The sequence below is a fragment of the Buteo buteo genome, chromosome 9, assembly GCF_964188355.1.
Source record: "Buteo buteo chromosome 9, bButBut1.hap1.1, whole genome shotgun sequence".
Classification (NCBI taxonomy): domain Eukaryota; kingdom Metazoa; phylum Chordata; class Aves; order Accipitriformes; family Accipitridae; genus Buteo; species Buteo buteo.
This window is the reverse complement of record NC_134179.1, coordinates 26,215,777-26,232,315: the sequence shown is the minus strand read 5'-3', so window position 1 is coordinate 26,232,315 and position 16,539 is coordinate 26,215,777. Positions and strand designations below refer to the sequence as shown.

Genomic DNA, 16,539 nt, shown 5'->3' with positions numbered 1-16,539 from the left:
CTCAACAGTATTCAAAAATGGAAATTCTTAAAAGCACCAACTTAAAAATACCCTTTTTTTCAGTTTTCAGGAAATGTTACAATATGTCATAGCTATAGCTTTTCTTTTGCACTCTTTGAAAAGCCACATGCTATGCAAAGAATATGCAAATAAGCTTTTAAAGCTACTTTTTAATATAAATTGTATACATTAATTATTATTGACAGAATTAATACTTCTCACAATCCCTTTTTTTCACTTATTGTATTAACAAGTATATACAAGTACATACTTTCTAGATACATATAGCATCTTTCTAGAATTTTCTGGTGGGAGCTTTGAGGAGGGTGTTGAGAGGGCTGGCGAAACTCTGTGGTTTGAGGTAACCTGCTGGAGATTTTTGCAACTTGCCTATGGTGCTATCATTTTATTGTTCTGATTTAGCATCACAATCCATCCACTAGCATTTGCCAGCAATCGGTACTCAAATGACGTTGACCACCCCTCCTCACAAGACACCTTCCCTGAGTATCTTTTGAGGAATTGACATTGGGCACAGTTTGATCATGTTTGACATGGCTGTGACAAAATCCCATTTGATAGAGTCCAATAAGAACTCATAGACCCCTATCCTCCATGAAACCCATGTAATCCCCCCCACCCGCTGTTCTCTTTCAGCCCTTCAGACCTCAAAGGTCTGTCCTCCTACTGACCTCTTTGCTGAGGCCTTGAAGCTGCTCCAAGACTCGACCAAACGCGTGAGTTACGTGCCCAAAACGCATGCACCCCTATCCTGTGACAGGCACGCGTCTGCTCACATGATGACAGTTTGCACTGGTGCTGGCCAATGGGATGATGTGATGGGATGTGTGTAGGTCTGATTGTGGAGAAGTGTTTCTCCCATGACCAAAATTTTAGGTGTTCATTCATGCCATGTGATGGGGAAGCCTTCGTTTTGGTCATCTTGGGGGTGCATTTCCAGGCACGGGAGGGGGAAAGATTGGGGCGTATGGGTCCTGAGTACCACTGCTGGACTGCGGCTGGCGCAGCCTGGTTGGAAGCCAGAGCATAACTGCAATCACACGCTCGTTGGTGGCCATTAGGAAACATGTATTTGTTTAATGCTGAGATTGGCACCAGAAAAGGAATGGCTTCCTTGTGAATAATGTGGCATTCCCATCCTCATATAACACCTTTCTTCTCCTCGTTTACATTAAAATTGTCCAAAAACAGGGCAAGCAGCTGACCATTTCAACTGCAAAGCAACTTATTGCAAGCTTTTGGTACCTGAAGTGGCTAAAGTCATTAGTATTATCAACGCTGGGTTCTGCCGGTCCGTCTAGCTAGCGAACAGAAAGATGAGCTTCAACACCCGGGAGGAGGGCAGGGCTCGGGACACCCAGGGCGAGCCCAAAGTTTTTGCCGGGGTTACGTTTTGCGGCGGCGGGGCCGCGACGGGGGAGCGGGTCCGGACGCGGGAGGGTGGCAGCCCCGAGGGGTTAAGCGCACGCCTGAGTCCGGGGAGGACGAGTGCGGGGACGGGGGTTCGCGGGGCTGACGGGGGTTCGCGGGGCTGGCGGGGAGCGGGGGCAGAGCCGGGAGCGGGGGCAGAGCCGGGAGCGCGGCCCGGCCCGGCCCGGCCCGGCCCGGCGCTCCCTCCCCTGCTCTGCTCCTCTGCTCTGCTCTGCTCTGCTCTGCTCTGCTCTGCTCTGCTCTGCTCTGCTCTGCTCTGCTCTCCCTCCTCTCCGCCGGCCCCACCGGTCGGGGCCGCCGCCAGGCTTAGTCAGAGGAATGTGGGTGGGACTCCCTCCTCCCCCGGCGCCTTAAGAGCCCGCTCGGACCGACACGCACGCCGTCTCCCGTCCCGGCGGAGCGTCCCCGCCGTACCCCGCCCGCGGCGCTCGGGCTCTCTCCGCTCGCTCTCTCTCTCTCTCGCTCGGTGGCCGCCGCTTCTGCCGCCGGCCGGGCAGGATGGTGGTGTGCGGCCTCGCCTGCTGGAGGTGCAGGTGGCTCCTGCCCCTGCTGCTGGGCCTGGCCATCATCATGGGCATCATCGCCCTGGCGGGCAGGGGCTGGCTGGAGTCGGAGTCGGAGCCCTACGTGCAGCAAGCGTCGTTATGGGAGAGCTGCACGCGGGGCGAGGAGGACCTCAACTGGAGCTGCCTTTCCCTCATGGACTATGGTAAGCCGGGAGCCCTCCGGCGGGCCCGGGGGCGGCGGGTGCCGGCGCCACGAGCCGCCCGCCCCCCGCTGCTGCGGAGCAGCTGCTGGCCGGGACGGAGCTTCGCCTGCAGAACCAGCACCCGTGCTGTTTCGGGGCTTCGACCAGCCAAGAAGTACGGGTCTAGGCCGCTTCAGAGCGATCTCTTCTAGCGCCACGGCACCGAGAAGCCAGGGCGTTGGTGTCTTGGTTTTCGAAAGTTATTTTACAGCCAAAGTAAGAGAGCCAGCGGGCCGCAGGTCCCCTCTTCAGTTTGCTTTCTCTCGGCTCTCTGCAGGCTGCAGAGCCCGCAGCCTTGCCTGGCACTGGGCAGCTCCCCCTCCCTGTGCCGCTGGCCTTGCTGGTCGGATGGCGAGCGTGGAAACCTTCATGCAGGGCGTCCTATGCAGAACCACACCCGGACAATAGTAAAATGGTCTTCCCCTGGCCCTCCGGAGGGAAGAGAGCACCTTAATTTAACCTTGCCTGGCCAAGGCAATGTGGCTATTAGGATGCCTCCCAACCTACAGCTTAAAATGGCCTGATGTGGGTTTGCAGGCAGAAAAAAATGCCGTTTCCTCTGTATACCTCTCTATTGCACTGGGGCCTAAACCAGGGGATAATTGTGCCTCTGTTGTAACTTGCTGAGCTGCTTCCGTATCTGGCATTGCCAGTGTAATATTTTTACTGCACGCTCCCAGTTTCTGTTTTTTTTGGGGGGGGCTTTTGGAGTTGTGCTAGAACATGTGGGTCTGATTACATCTGCCTTTCCCTCAAACAAAGTATTTCTGGACAAATAAGCACACCCGCCTTAAGATCCTGGATGAGGGTACTTTGGGGACTGGGAAGCTGGAAGGGGGTGTTTCAGCCGGGAGAGCTGGGACTGCTTCCCTGAGCAGATCCCTTGCTGCCTGAGCGTGGCAGACTGACTTCCAGAAGCTTTTCATTGCAACACTCAGGCAAAGAATATATTGTAAGAACAGTGGCTTCATTTCTCAGCCAGGTGATGACTGCAGGTTTTACTGTAGGTGGAAGAAATCTGGCTAGTATGGCAAAAATATCTGTCTCCCCCATTAGACAGAAGAAAAGCTAGTGCGGAGTGGCTGAAATCTGCATTTCACAGGGAAGAAGTGCTAATACAGTAGAGCTGCTGAAATTTGCTTTCTGCTGTAGTGATGCTGCTTCTCATGTCCCTTAGTACTGATGGGTGTGTGCTTCGTGTCAGCCCTGAGCGTTGTGGGGCAACAGCAACTTTCTGCTGTTTTTTTCTAGTTAACAAGCTGTCAGAGAAGAATAGTGTCCTTGACTTTGCTTATTTAAGCCTTTAATACCAACTTGACTTTGCATCTTCCCTAATTTTCATGACATCTATGCCACTGTCTACTGGAATAGTATTTACATCTAGAGACACGATGTAACATATGAGTTCAGGTTTGATTTATTTTGTTTCCTTTTTTCTATGCTAATGCAATTAGGCTCGAAGTAGGTGAGGGCATTTACAAAGGAAAAAATGCCTAGCAGGCATTTACAGTACTGCTGCAGGAAAATAAAAGTTAATTAATTGAGATGCATAACTTGTGTTTTGCATAAAATAACTACTATGCACTAACCATCCTGCACCTCTCCTGATGAAATGAAAACTTCAGAGTGGATCCCCATTAATAGAAAGCTCCATTAGACAGTTTCTTAATTGAGCTGCAGCATGTGTACTAAGAAGAGGAAGAGAAAAAGCAGCCGAATCACTCTTTTTAAATGGGGAAAAAGGGGCAGGAACAGACAAACAAAGATTTGCAAATAGGAGTGTCTCCTAAACTGCATTGCTTCTTAATGCACATTTGCAAATGCCACATGAGAGGGAAGTGGAAAGGGAAAAGAAGAGTAGGATGTCATTTGGTAGGGAGGCGGGGAAAGGATTTTGTTTAGAGCTCTATACTGGTTTGTGTCTGGGAAGTACCTGGCTGGCAGCATCTGTGTATTATCAAAATGTTGCAAGGCAGAGCTGCTGTACTGCACTATAAAATGACTCATGATGACTTAGTCTGGACCATTGCAGGATTAAATTGTTGGCTGTGTGTTTAAAACGTATCAGTTAGCCATCAGATATGACAAGGATTGTTTGCAATGTGGTTACTTGGAGAGGGTGATTGTCTTTATAGTGGTGAGGCTGTAAGTTTAGGAGCAGTGTTTGTGGGTGGCTGTGTCCTTCTGGTTCTGAATGGCTGCTCCCAGGTACTTTGCTTTGAATTATCACTGTAAAAGATGGGTGTGTATGTGTGAGGTAGAGGTGATCCCATGGAGGTTAACTCTTCCTTATATTCCTAACAGCCAGTTGGTATTCATTAAGTACACAACAGCCAACCTAGAAGAAGGGAAGCATTCATCTGGATCCTTAGTAAGTGCCAAAAAAAAAAAAAAAAAAGTGGAACCCAGAAGCAGGAGCCCAGCCTTTGTGAATCATCTTTCACCATGGTTATGCCACTGTACCTGTGTCCTTACAGGCATGGACTTTGATACCACAGATTATTGGTGAAGCTGAGTGCCTGTGTCCACTGAGGGGCCAGGTAAATAAAGGAGGAATATTACATGTATGCTTATCTTTTCAGTATGCTGCTTTTCAGGCATGCTTCTGTCTGATTTATAATGCCAGGATGTATTCGAGACTAACTTAGTTTATAAGCCGAGTGCAGGTGCTTGGAAAGTGTTAATGGAAGAGGTGTAGCAGTTGGTGTCCCTGTCCACACCCACTAAACCTCTACCCCAACTCCCTAGTAAAAGATCCCAGCAAGCAGGTGAGGCTGCTGTCCCCGCCAGTGGGCTTTGCTGGCCCCTGGGCAGGCACATTTCCCCTGCTGGCAACCCACAGGCATTAAAAGTTGGAAATTTATAGGACTGTACCTCTCCTGAGCTCCCGGCAGAGTCAGGTGGCTGAAGCCAAGTTTGTACTAGTGGTCTTTTATTTAACAGTTTGGTAGTATAGCAGTTGCTTTTCCTGCACTCCTAAAGCCAAAACAGAGCCGTGATTCCCAGTATTAATTCCCAACCAGCCCTCCCAGCAAACCTTTGATTCTGGGCTGTCCTGTGCTTCTGGTGGGTATGCACATACCTTCCCTTCACCAGTCATGCTGCCATGGAATTTTGCACATTATGTGGGCAAGAAAATGTTACTGACAATGCTCTTAGTCCACTACTCCTTTGTTTCATTAACAAAAGCAGATATTTATGGGCATTCTATGTAATGAGCTCTCAAGGCCGAACAAGAATTGCTACTGCCATTTATATACAGAAAAAATATTATAACTACAGTGTAAAAACATGCCTCATCTATGCATGTCATGGTAAAAACTTCTACCCTAAGATTCCAGTTACTCATAAGTTAACAAACTAGCTTCTGCTTTTGTAATTAAGTGAACAAAGATGAGAAAGGCTTGTTACTTCAAATCCTATAGCAGTTCATCTTCCTGCTATACTATTTTCCCAGTCCTTTTATTCATTTCTACAAGGAAATGTGGATTTAAATATCCTACCCTGTAGAGCTTCCATCCCCTCCCTGGTGGGGCTGAGGCACAGCCAAATAAAATCAGGAAGTACACCTAACAGTAAGGCTCTGTTGCTTGCTTTTTTTTTTAAATTTCATTGTATTACTGGTGCTCATCATTAACTTCAGATAATAATTTGTGTGATATTTGCAGCTTAGTTCCCTTCCAGAGTCATCATTAATTAAGCTACGTCATAAAACTCTTAATCCTTCCTAATAATTATAGCCTTTCAGCCCTGAACAATTTTTTTAATGTTCTTTCAACACCACCTAACTGATAAATACATTTCTGCTGATTAGGTGCAAAGAACTTGACTATTATTTGAGGCAAAGCTGACCTAGGGAATGCTAATACCTCCAACTGTTCTGCTTTTCTGCTCTCCTATTTATGCAGCCCCAAATTACTGTGACGTTATTGTTTAATTTCATAAACAGACATCATATTTATGCCTGTTTTGAGTAGCAAGTACTCTCTCTGTCAAATTAAGGGACCTGAGAATTTTCTGGCTTTATGGAAAACTTGAATTCTGGCTAAATAGCTCGTGATTACAAGGTACTTCGGAGCACAAACCAGCTAGAGACTGGGGCTGATCTGTCTTTCTCTGACCCTGAGCAGGTCTCTCTGGCTCTTAAGGCAGCAAACAGCGAGAGTGCAAACCCACACCTCTCCCTTCCCGGCAGCTGGGAGCTGTAGGTGGAGGGTCTTGCTGACAGACAGGAGAGCTGGGTGCCTGCGGGGCTCAGTCAGCTCTCAGGAGCCGCTGGGAGGAAAAGGAGCTGGAAAAGCCTGACTTGATAGGTATGGGGATGAGGGGGATCCTACATGGAGAAACAGCAATTTCAGTCGGGGCCCTACAGCAGTCCCTCCGCTGAAAGTGTTCCCTGTTGATGGGGGTAGCAATGGTTTGTGTGGGAGAGGAGTGTGCCAGGGCTGCACCCTGTGCCTGGTAAGGGTGCAGCCTCCTACCCCAACCTCTTCCATCAGTCGCTTATTGAAAGAACTCTTTTAATAATTTTTTGAGATTTCTCTTACGCTGTGTATCTATACAAGTCCAGACCTTGTTGCTGCTCTTCCCATGACTCCCACCGGTGCTCATGTGGTAGGCTGGCCGTCTGATGGCTGTTGTCTAGTCCAGCCCAGAGCAGACCCATCCAGTGCTGTGGCCAGCACCTATGACTCAGTCCTATCAGTTCTTGTCAGTAGCAACCCACTGATAGCTGCTGCTGGAGAAGATAACCAGGAGGAGAAGGAGAGGAAGGTACAGGGTCACCAGCACTGAGTTCTGTCACACGTGAGCACAAAACCCGCTGAATTTCATAATGGTGGTGCCTTACTACTGCCCTGTTTCTGAAGACCTGAAACAAAGCTGGGCGTAATATTAATCTTCCTGACAAGACATCTCCTACAGCTGTTTGTATTGTCATTTTCATATCACCAGAGACAAGAAAACAAATTGCTGTGAGCGGAGCTGGGGCTGCCCTGTATCCAAAAGCTTGTTACGCTCATGAAGTAAGCACAGAGAATATGGAAACAGCAGAGAGCACTGGGGGCTTTCTGGCTCGTATCTCCTCCAGTCATGTTCGTGTTGCACCAAACCTCAAGGTGTCTAACCTGCAGGTGTATTTGAGTTTGCAACCTAAACTTTACCAGGCAGATGCCAGACATGGCTTCCTATGCTGTGCCAGCATGTGTAATGCATCTGAAAGGGAATGTGCTTTGATAACTAAGTGTTCCTTCTTGTTCTTGTGCTTTTTTTCTTAGTAGGGCAAATATCGATAAATAGCATTCCTAGGTCATTTAGTCTGAATCACTTTTCCTAGGCTGGCTGTGTGTAATGGCTAAATATTCCTTTATATTGCTTATCCCTAAATAAGTCCTATTCTGGAGACAATATCCAGTACCTGCGTTAGGTATGTCAGAGAATATTTTCTATGAAAAGATTTTATCAGACCACTGACATAGCTTTAATCTCCAGATGCTCCTCAGGTGTGTCCTCCCTCCCTCCTCACCCCTCCCTTAGGGAGGGGGCATGAAACATGCACAATTGGCTGAAGGAGAACTAATTTGGAAACTTTTTGCTGTCTTGAGTAGCTCCAAGAAGGGAGAGGGGAAAGAAAACTCTTTTCCTTACCCTTTCTATGCCTGCATGACTGTCTTCAGGTGGTGATGGTTGGAGGTTTTGGGCTGAGATCTGGCTGACAGATGGCTGCTGTATTTCACTTTTCCTATTGGAATAGGGGGGAAAGAAACCAGTTCAGACTGATCTAATGAAAACAGCTGTAAAACAACGCTTTACTTTCAGTGAGTAAATTGGTGTACATAGTAGAGTTGTCTGAGACAGTTTTACTGCATTCTCTGTCTCAAATTATAGTTTTTTTCCCATTTATGCAACTAGTAGAGTATCTACGTGAGTTAAGGTGGAGGACTGTAACTCTTTAGAAAAAGGTTCTCTGTCTTACTGTCTTTTTCGTCTTAGTTTTTGCACAGAAGGAATGGAGGCTGTGTTGAAAGCAGGGTGTCTCCAGAGCGCTTCAGCTGTGTTGGAACAGACAGCTCTGATGAAAGACACATTTTTTGGAAAATGTTCTGATCTAGATCTTGCCGCTCTCTTTATTCTTACATTAGAGGGAGCTCGGGATCTTGCCCTACCTCTGTCTGAACATGTGAAAGTAGAAACCCATGTTATGCAGATGTGGGAATTGAGCTGTGATGATAGCTGACTGGAAAACAAAGCACTAATCGTATGGTTTAGCCCATGTGGGCAGGTATCCCGCCTCCAGGGCAGGAACACCTCTGCTTGTTGTTGTTTGCATTGGGCTCACCTGAACTTCTACTTGGTTTCTAAAGAGAACAGGGTCTGGCCATAATGAGGGCCTTTTCACAAGCCTGTGTTACTGCAAAGAGGGAATTGCTGGCTGTTTTTTCTGGGAGGTTTTTTTTTTCCTTTGTTGCCTTGGCCTGTAATGGGCGAGTTCTGGGTGCTGGTGCTGCTCTGCTGGGATAAGGCCACTTGCTTCATGCTTGAGTCTCTCCAGGCTGCAGTTGCTTGATCCTAAGAATCTGCACCACCCTGTCCCATCAAATGTCAAAGTAATGATTCAAAGAAGACTCTTCCACTTCACCTCAGATTCTTCTGTTTCTCTTCTACCTGCTACGTTTTAGCTGTTTCTAAGGGTTTTTTTCAGCTGTGAATAGATGTTTATCTTCAAGAACTTTCTCTTTGTCATCTCTCGCTTCAGCTATTCCAAATCTATTTCTTTTTGGTCATGCTAATTTTGTTCCACATGCATTATTCTTGTTATAAACAAACAGGCAAGAAGTTGTATGCTGACAGCACTATTATTTCCCAGCAGTTATCTCCTGTGGTGGTACCCTCTAGTCTGCTCTCATACTTCCATATACATGGAAGTGGTTTTGTAAATTTGCATGTCAAACAGGAACAGTAAGGATAAAGTACCTTCTCAGCGGCTGTGTGCCCTATCTGCACAGAGGTCTGTGGGTCTCTCACAGATACGGAGTTTGGCGGTGTTACTTATATTACCATGCTGCACTAGTTCTGTACTACTTCTAGGGAGTTCTGTGCTGTTGCACCAACGATGGTGCCTCTCTGCTCTGGAGCTGTGTGCTTTGGAGGCATCCTGTATTGCTTTGACATAGGGCATGCTTCTTACAGGAAAGGATTTCAACAAAAAATGATTAAAGGAAACCAAAGACCTACAACGATCTACATTTCAGTGCGCTGATGTGTGCCACATCTTTCTTGTTTTCTCTTCAAGGATGGGGGAGAGCAGCAGCTGCCACATACCTCGTTGGCTTTGTGATCCTGGTCATCTGTTTTGCCCTCGCAGTCATTGCATTCTCTATCGAGATACTTCGCTTCAACTTTGTGCGAGGAATTGGAGGCTTGCTCTTTGTTGTTGGTAAGGCTGGGCACAAAGACAAGGTTATTTTAGATGTAAAACAGGCATCAGCAGAAAAATATGCTAGATGGAACCTCCCTTATGAAATAAGCTGCCTTTGTCTGGTTTATGACTCATTTTCATGGGGAACAAGGGAAGGTTGATTTATGCTCTAAGAGCATAATGGTTAGGGAAGCTCCAGTGGCCTTTGTCAGTTAGCACTTTCCCAAAAGCAGTGTATGGGGGCAATGAACACCTTTGACCCAGCATGTCACATGCCAAGACTTAGGAGCTGAGAGCCCTGGGTTCTTCCCACTTTCCCAAGGGGTGGAGGAGCGATGGGGCTGTGGTACAAGTGGGACGTGACTGGCTCCGCAGGGATCACGGTGCCTGGCTGTGGGACAGGGCTGGTCAGGGCACGCAGTTATGTGCCTCAGCAACCTGGCAATGCCACAGTCAGATAGGTGTGGGTATCTGCCATGGCCAGAAGTCACGTACCTCTGTAAGAACGCAGATTTGATTATATGTGAGGATTAGTGTCAGTCCTACCTTAAAAGGATATGCAGTTATCTCCAGGTACCTTTTTTTAGTGGGAAATGTAATACATTCGTAGTCATTTAATCCTGCTTTTCTTTCTCTCTCTAGCTGCATTCCAGATCATAGGCTTGGTCATCTACCCAGTGAAATTCACTGAAGAAATTCCACTGATGGGAGATAACATGTTCAGCTGGGCCTATGGCTTTGGCTGGGCCAGCACTGTTGTCGTAATAGGTTGTGCTTTCTTCTTCTGCTGCCTCCCCAACTGGGAAGATGAAGTCCTGGGAAACATCAAGCCTACCTATTACTACTCCTCCCCAGAGAGAGCACCATACTTAAATTGAAAGATTAAATCCAAGTACAATCAACTGTCAAAACAACAGAGGAGGAGCACCTCTGATGTAAATTTGGTGTGATTATAGGAGACTGGAAAAACCCACCTTATTTCTCCAGAGTATTTACTGTTATATTGAACTAGATGATCTTACAGGTCCCTTCCAACGCAAACCATTCTATTTCTTACTAGTCCTGGCAATAAATGAGTGAAAACATTGGCATCTTTAAGCAAATAGCTTTTACCTAAAGTATTATTTATGTATTCTTATGTCAATTCTGTTTGGGTGGTTTACTAGCTCCTTCCCCTCCCAACTAATTGAGTCATCCTTATTTTAATCAAACACTTGCTGATGAATAAAGATGTAGTGTTTCAAGTGTAGAAAGGGGGAGGAGATATTTTAAACAATGCATTAGAGGGACCTGTAAGTTATTTTTGTTTTCACCTCTGACAAAATTGCCTTAAATGGAACTAGAAAAAGCCCAACCTTCCAAAGAATGCTTCTTCTTCTACCAAAGTCAGTCCCAAGGAAGGAACTTCCCTGAGACTGTCGCAGTCACCTGCTACCTAAGAATCTCTTCTCATTCCTGTTACTGGACTATTGTTGACTATTAGCTGTTTGAATTAAGGGGAAAATAAAATTAAAATTTATTTTCCACCAGTTGGTACTATTGGATGGAGGTCTTCTCTAAAGCATGGAGCTGGTGTGTATAACAGTGGCTAATGTAACACTTATTGGTGTTTTTGTGGCCACTGCAGGACTTGTGATGGAGCCACATATAACTTAATATACATTATCACAGAGAGAATCAATAAACTTTCAGATGTTAAACTACATACATGGTATTTGAGGGATGCCAACAGAAAATACCTTTGAGTAGAAACATACATTGTTCTTTATGTCTACATTTTTGAAACTGCAGTGTTTTAATTATCAGCGCTGCTGTGGAGGGAAATCTTAGCATAAGGTGTTGAAAACCTCCAAAAGTTTCTAAAGCATACTGTAGGTACTCCAGAGTTTAGTAAACTTGCGGATGCTTTGTGAGTCACTAGGGATAACAGGTAAACATAGAAAAGCAGTTCTGTGAGCGATTTACATATGCAAACTTCACACAGACACCTGTCTCGGGGAGTAAACTGGCCGGCTCCTAGCTTGTGTTTCTGGAGCCAGCAATTCCAAGTAAGTATTCCAGTGAGGCAGAGTTGTGCCTGTATTGGTCATGGAGCTGCAGCAGCTTACAGCAGATTTAATTATGGTCTGTCATCTTTGTCAGAGCTTTCTTCATCTGGGGAAGAAGGAGGAAGAGGCTCATTTTTGGAGCTCCTCTGCCAGCTATGGGGGAAGTACCTCTAGCAGAGACAGATTTCTGAGGGGGTACAGGTAGGGTGGAAAGCAAATGCTGTGCATTACTCTGGGTAACGAGCAGCTGGGGACTTATTTCTTACTATTTTGAACCCAGTACTTAGGAGAGGGTAAGTGTGTGGGTATATGTATTGATGCACATGTATAAAATAGAACTTATAAAGCATTAACCAGCATACTGTAAATCTGAAGTCATTTAGAACTAAGCTTTTTCAATGCCCAGTATTCCTTGTATTATACGTTGTATAGCTTTCTGTTTTGTAACACCTTTTTTAATTTGGTAATTCTCTATATTGCATGTGATCCTGTTTTGGAAAGGCCAGGTGACTTCTGAAGGTCCCTTCCAGGCCTGTATTTTATAACTTCGCAGAGCGTAAACACCTGCAGACTTCAGGACTGTGTTAGAAGCTCAGTCATGGCATATACAATCAACTGTATTTATAATTCTTGCTGAAGAAGAGAATCCTGTGACAAATATGTTTTGGTTGGTTTTTTTGTTGTTTGTTTTTTTTTTTTTTCTTTCTGTACAGTACTGGCTGGTGGGGAATACTGTGTAGACTTATCTGTATCATGAGTAATGATAATACCTACTTTCTAGTGAATTCAAAACACAGCAGAGAATCCCAAGTCTGGAAAATCCTTGCACAGCTAAAGCTGAGAAGGAGAAAAGACATAAGTAAATGGACACCCTTCCTAATGAGAGGGAGGATGGTATGATAATAGGGTTTAGCATAACTTAAGTCTTTTGTATGTTTTTTTTATAAGTATCGTCATAACTTGTCAAAAAAGCACAAATGTAAAATAAACTTAGCTCTGAATATACTGGGAGGGGTAGAAGCATAACCAGCATGTTACACAGTTAGGATGTTCGGAGGGGAAAGCTGTTGCAAATAGTCATTAATTACTCTCAAGTGATACTAATGTATGTGGTACTCCTTTCAGATGTGGTGGCTTAATTAAAACTGTTTTAACTGACGGTTGTAGAAACTTGGTGATATTTGTGGTTCATGGATTCATTTCATAAACTCAAGTAAATAGCCATTCTTCCCATATCTTAACGTGAATATTGGTATCCATGAAGTGTCAGGTTAATAAAATGAAATTAAAGACCTCATGTCCAGGAGGAAACAACTTCATTTTCCAGTCAAATAAGCTTGAGTATCCACTGCAAAACCCAACTGTGCACTTCATCAGAAGTGCCAGGCATAGAAAGCTCTTTGCTAAGCCAAAACCTCTTAAACGCATCACAACTTGAGGGGGGAACTCTAAACTTTTTAAGTACGTAACAGTCTACAGGAGGTCTCAGATGTAGGAAGCCTGTTCTTTTTTTTAATCAAAACTGTGCCAAGTACCTTTCCTGTGCTGATCAAGAACTTAAAATAGTGAGAAAAAGACGGAGTACTTGCCTGCTATTTTCAGTGGAAGACTTCACTTTTGTGATTAGAAACCTTCCCATTTCTAACCTCAGATTATGCATGGCCCACATATAGCCCCATGCTAGTGGCATTGTGTATCCTGAACAGCTCTTTCTCCCTCTGTTTTTTTACAGAGAGCAAATCTCCTGTCAGCTACTGCTGTCTTAAACAAGCCTGTGGCTTCTGATTTCTGGCAAGACAGGTTCACCATTCTCCTGATTTTTTTTAGCTGTCCTCTTCCTTAAATGGCTTAGTTTTAAAACACACTTACCACCCTGGATTCTGGTGACTTGCATGGGTTTCTTTTGGGTTTTGTTTCTTTTCCCCCCTCCTTTAATTACGCTTAATTTTAAATATACAATTAGGGAAAATATTTTTGTTCCTTTTAGATTTTCCTAAATGCTTTGAAGGTAATTGGAGGGTTTGTATAATGCCCATTTTTTTGGCATGAAGAACACTTGTACTCTTGTTTACCTACCAGTCTGTGCTCACTAAAATCTACCAAACAACTCCAGTGAGCTTCAGGCTGCAGGGTAGCTCCTTCTAACCCAACCCTGGAGAAGAGATAATCTGAGCACACTTGGCTATCGTCTCAGGGGAGGTTACAAGCAATCAAAAAGGTGCGTGACTGGGTGCTAGGGAAGGCTGGTTGACCTGAATGGGATGATTAATGCTTAAATCTCATGGGTATGGGAAACAGCTGCCACACCCCACTGGGATTTTGTATTTTTACTTGATGTAACGAGCAACTAATTTTCTAGACAATTCCTTTACAAGGTAGAATTCTTAAGATGTATTCACCTGACTTTTACATTCTGCATCTAAGGACTTTTGAACCTAGAATGCATACATAAATCAAGACAGTGTAGTAACAGATCATTCAAGGTAATTTTTTTGGGGGGAGGGTTGTTATGGTGATAAGCACTATAGAAACAAACACCCACGTGCTAAAAGAAAAGGTTACACGCACAAAAAAGAGAGTTGCTGACATCATTGAGCACTTATGAATTCACAATGAACCAAGCATGTCTATCAATGGAAACCAAAATGCTTTAGGAGATGCACAACAGCTGAGAGAGCTGAGGTACTGGTCCCACAACGCAGAGCAGTGGAGGTTACTGGCAATATGGAACAGCACCCTGAAAAAACAGGGTTTACAGTGCCAGTAGGTGAAGCTCGACAGATTTGAAAATGAACCTGGGAGATGATACTCACAACCAGAATAAAGTATAATCAAATCTGGAGGATAGGTTTGCCAAAAATAGGGATGCTGAGTTTCTGAATGCGATTCCTGTAACAAGTGTCTGTACAGGAGTAGTGAAATCCATGTGCAATGAGTTCACAGCACCTGGGATATGTCAGGGTTACTGCGCAGGTGCAGCAGTTTATAGATGTAGATCCCATTGACTAAGAATGTGATGATTTTGCTGTGCATGTGCAGTGTATTCATAAGATAGGTCTGATGCACCCACAGCGCAGGTCTGCACTGGTACAGTAAGCAGCCTTTTGCTTGGGATTTCCAAAGGTGCGGGCCAAGCTGCTCCAGCTATGGAGCCCGACATCTGGAAATTCCAGGCAAAAAGCCAATGCCCTCAAATTTTGCCTCTATAAAATTGCATTTAAATTACTTGGGAGATGTCAGAATAATCCAAAGCCTTTTTTATTATGATTTTTGAATACCCAAATTTAATAAGGCTGAATTTATAATAAAGACTGTAGTGGAAAACATGCAGGCATATCTAGAGCTTTATAATATAAATATTATAATGATAAACAATATAAATAAATAATAATAATGTATGATAAGCAATATGCATTGTATAATATAATTAATAAATATAAGTGTTTCCATGAATTATATTCCTCATGGGTTCACCTTTGCAGGATTGGACAATATTTACTAGAAGGGTTGGTGTGACTGCTGCTTTTTATTTATTTATGGGAATGTGAGCGACACATACTATTTTCCACAGAGATCTTTGTGAATACAGAATATTTTATAAGTATTAAACTAAGTGTCAAGGGGACACATCAGAAATTAGTGTTCACTGAGTTTGAGAGGGGCCCAGAATAGTTTGGAGTGAGCACTCATACGAAACTGAGCCTAAAAGCCAGCTAACTCTCGTCCTCCCGTGTGCTGCCCTGGGAAATGATCACAGATTAAAGTACGTTAGTTGACTGTCATGGTCTTGAACGCACACTGAAGCATATAATTGGGGTAGGAGCTGACATGCGGACATTACAACCCGTTTTCAGTAAATAGCCTATTTTTAAGCTCTCTTGTGTTAGCAATCCTGTAGGACAAGAAATAAGCAAAACTTATCATGAAAAAGGAATTTAGATGAATTGTGATACTTGAAAATTAATTTCTGTTCTGATTTGCAATACAAAGACAAAACAACTTGCAAAACAAAACTCAGAAAAATCATAATTGGCATTTTGTATCAAGACAATAGGAAAAGTTGAAAATGTTGATAGGAGACCACCATTTTCATTTCAGCCTGCTTCCTAAATCAGTCCCATATCAAACATTTAAAACTGAAGAGGTCATTTCCATATAACGTTTTAGTTTCAGCGAAACCCTACTTTTGGCTGGAGAATCTCAAAGTGAAAATTCATGGCTGAAACTCTTAAAGATATGCATGGTATGCATGTCTTATCTGTAAATCTCAAAGTGCTTAAAGAAGTAGCTGGTGCTGTTCCCAACTGACCCAAAAGGCACAGTAAATGAAAGCCTTTTATTTGACAGAGAAATGTAAGCAGCAAAGGTGTGGCACCTGCAAATTACCTAGTAAGGCTGATTTTATTCCTCTCCTAAGGCAGCTGAGCCTTATGTTTTACAAGGAGTTACTGTTATGATCCACTACAATAGGACAACTATTTAGTTAGCCTAGCTATGCCACAGAGAAGTTGTGGGGTCCAAAGCAAGTAGTTTAAGAAAAATTATCCCATGTGTAGAACAGGGCTGTACCACTCTAACTGCTTACACACAATTTCATAAAAACGCCATATGCAACATGCCATGTGTGCCCACCAGAGAGCTTGTGCTCCTGACAGCCGCCTGAGAAAGATACAGACCCCCACAACAGTTGCAAATGTCCAGAAGCCATCTCAGCTGGTAACTGTGTAGTGGGTGTACAGGACACCCTTGATTTCAGCCGTTTGCTGGGGGGGGTGGTGGTGGGGATGGTGTCAACTGAACTCATCAAACTTCTACAGAGCATCTGTAAGAAATAACTGGGGATTAAACCTTGTTCCAGTGCAGAGCCTACCCTG

The 16,539-nt window shown here is 44.4% G+C and overlaps 1 protein-coding gene across 1 annotated transcript; it reads left to right on the top strand.

Moving 5' to 3' along the window:
- Positions 1-1,654: 1,654 nt before the first annotated feature.
- LOC142034465 (p53 apoptosis effector related to PMP-22-like) lies at positions 1,655-12,959 on the top strand. Its single transcript, XM_075035815.1, has 3 exons — positions 1,655-2,161; positions 9,492-9,635; positions 10,260-12,959. Exons 1-3 carry the CDS (start codon positions 1,951-1,953, stop codon positions 10,493-10,495), a joined length of 591 nt encoding a protein of 196 aa, XP_074891916.1. The 5' UTR covers positions 1,655-1,950; the 3' UTR covers positions 10,496-12,959.
- The last annotated feature ends 3,580 nt before the right edge of the window (positions 12,960-16,539 follow it).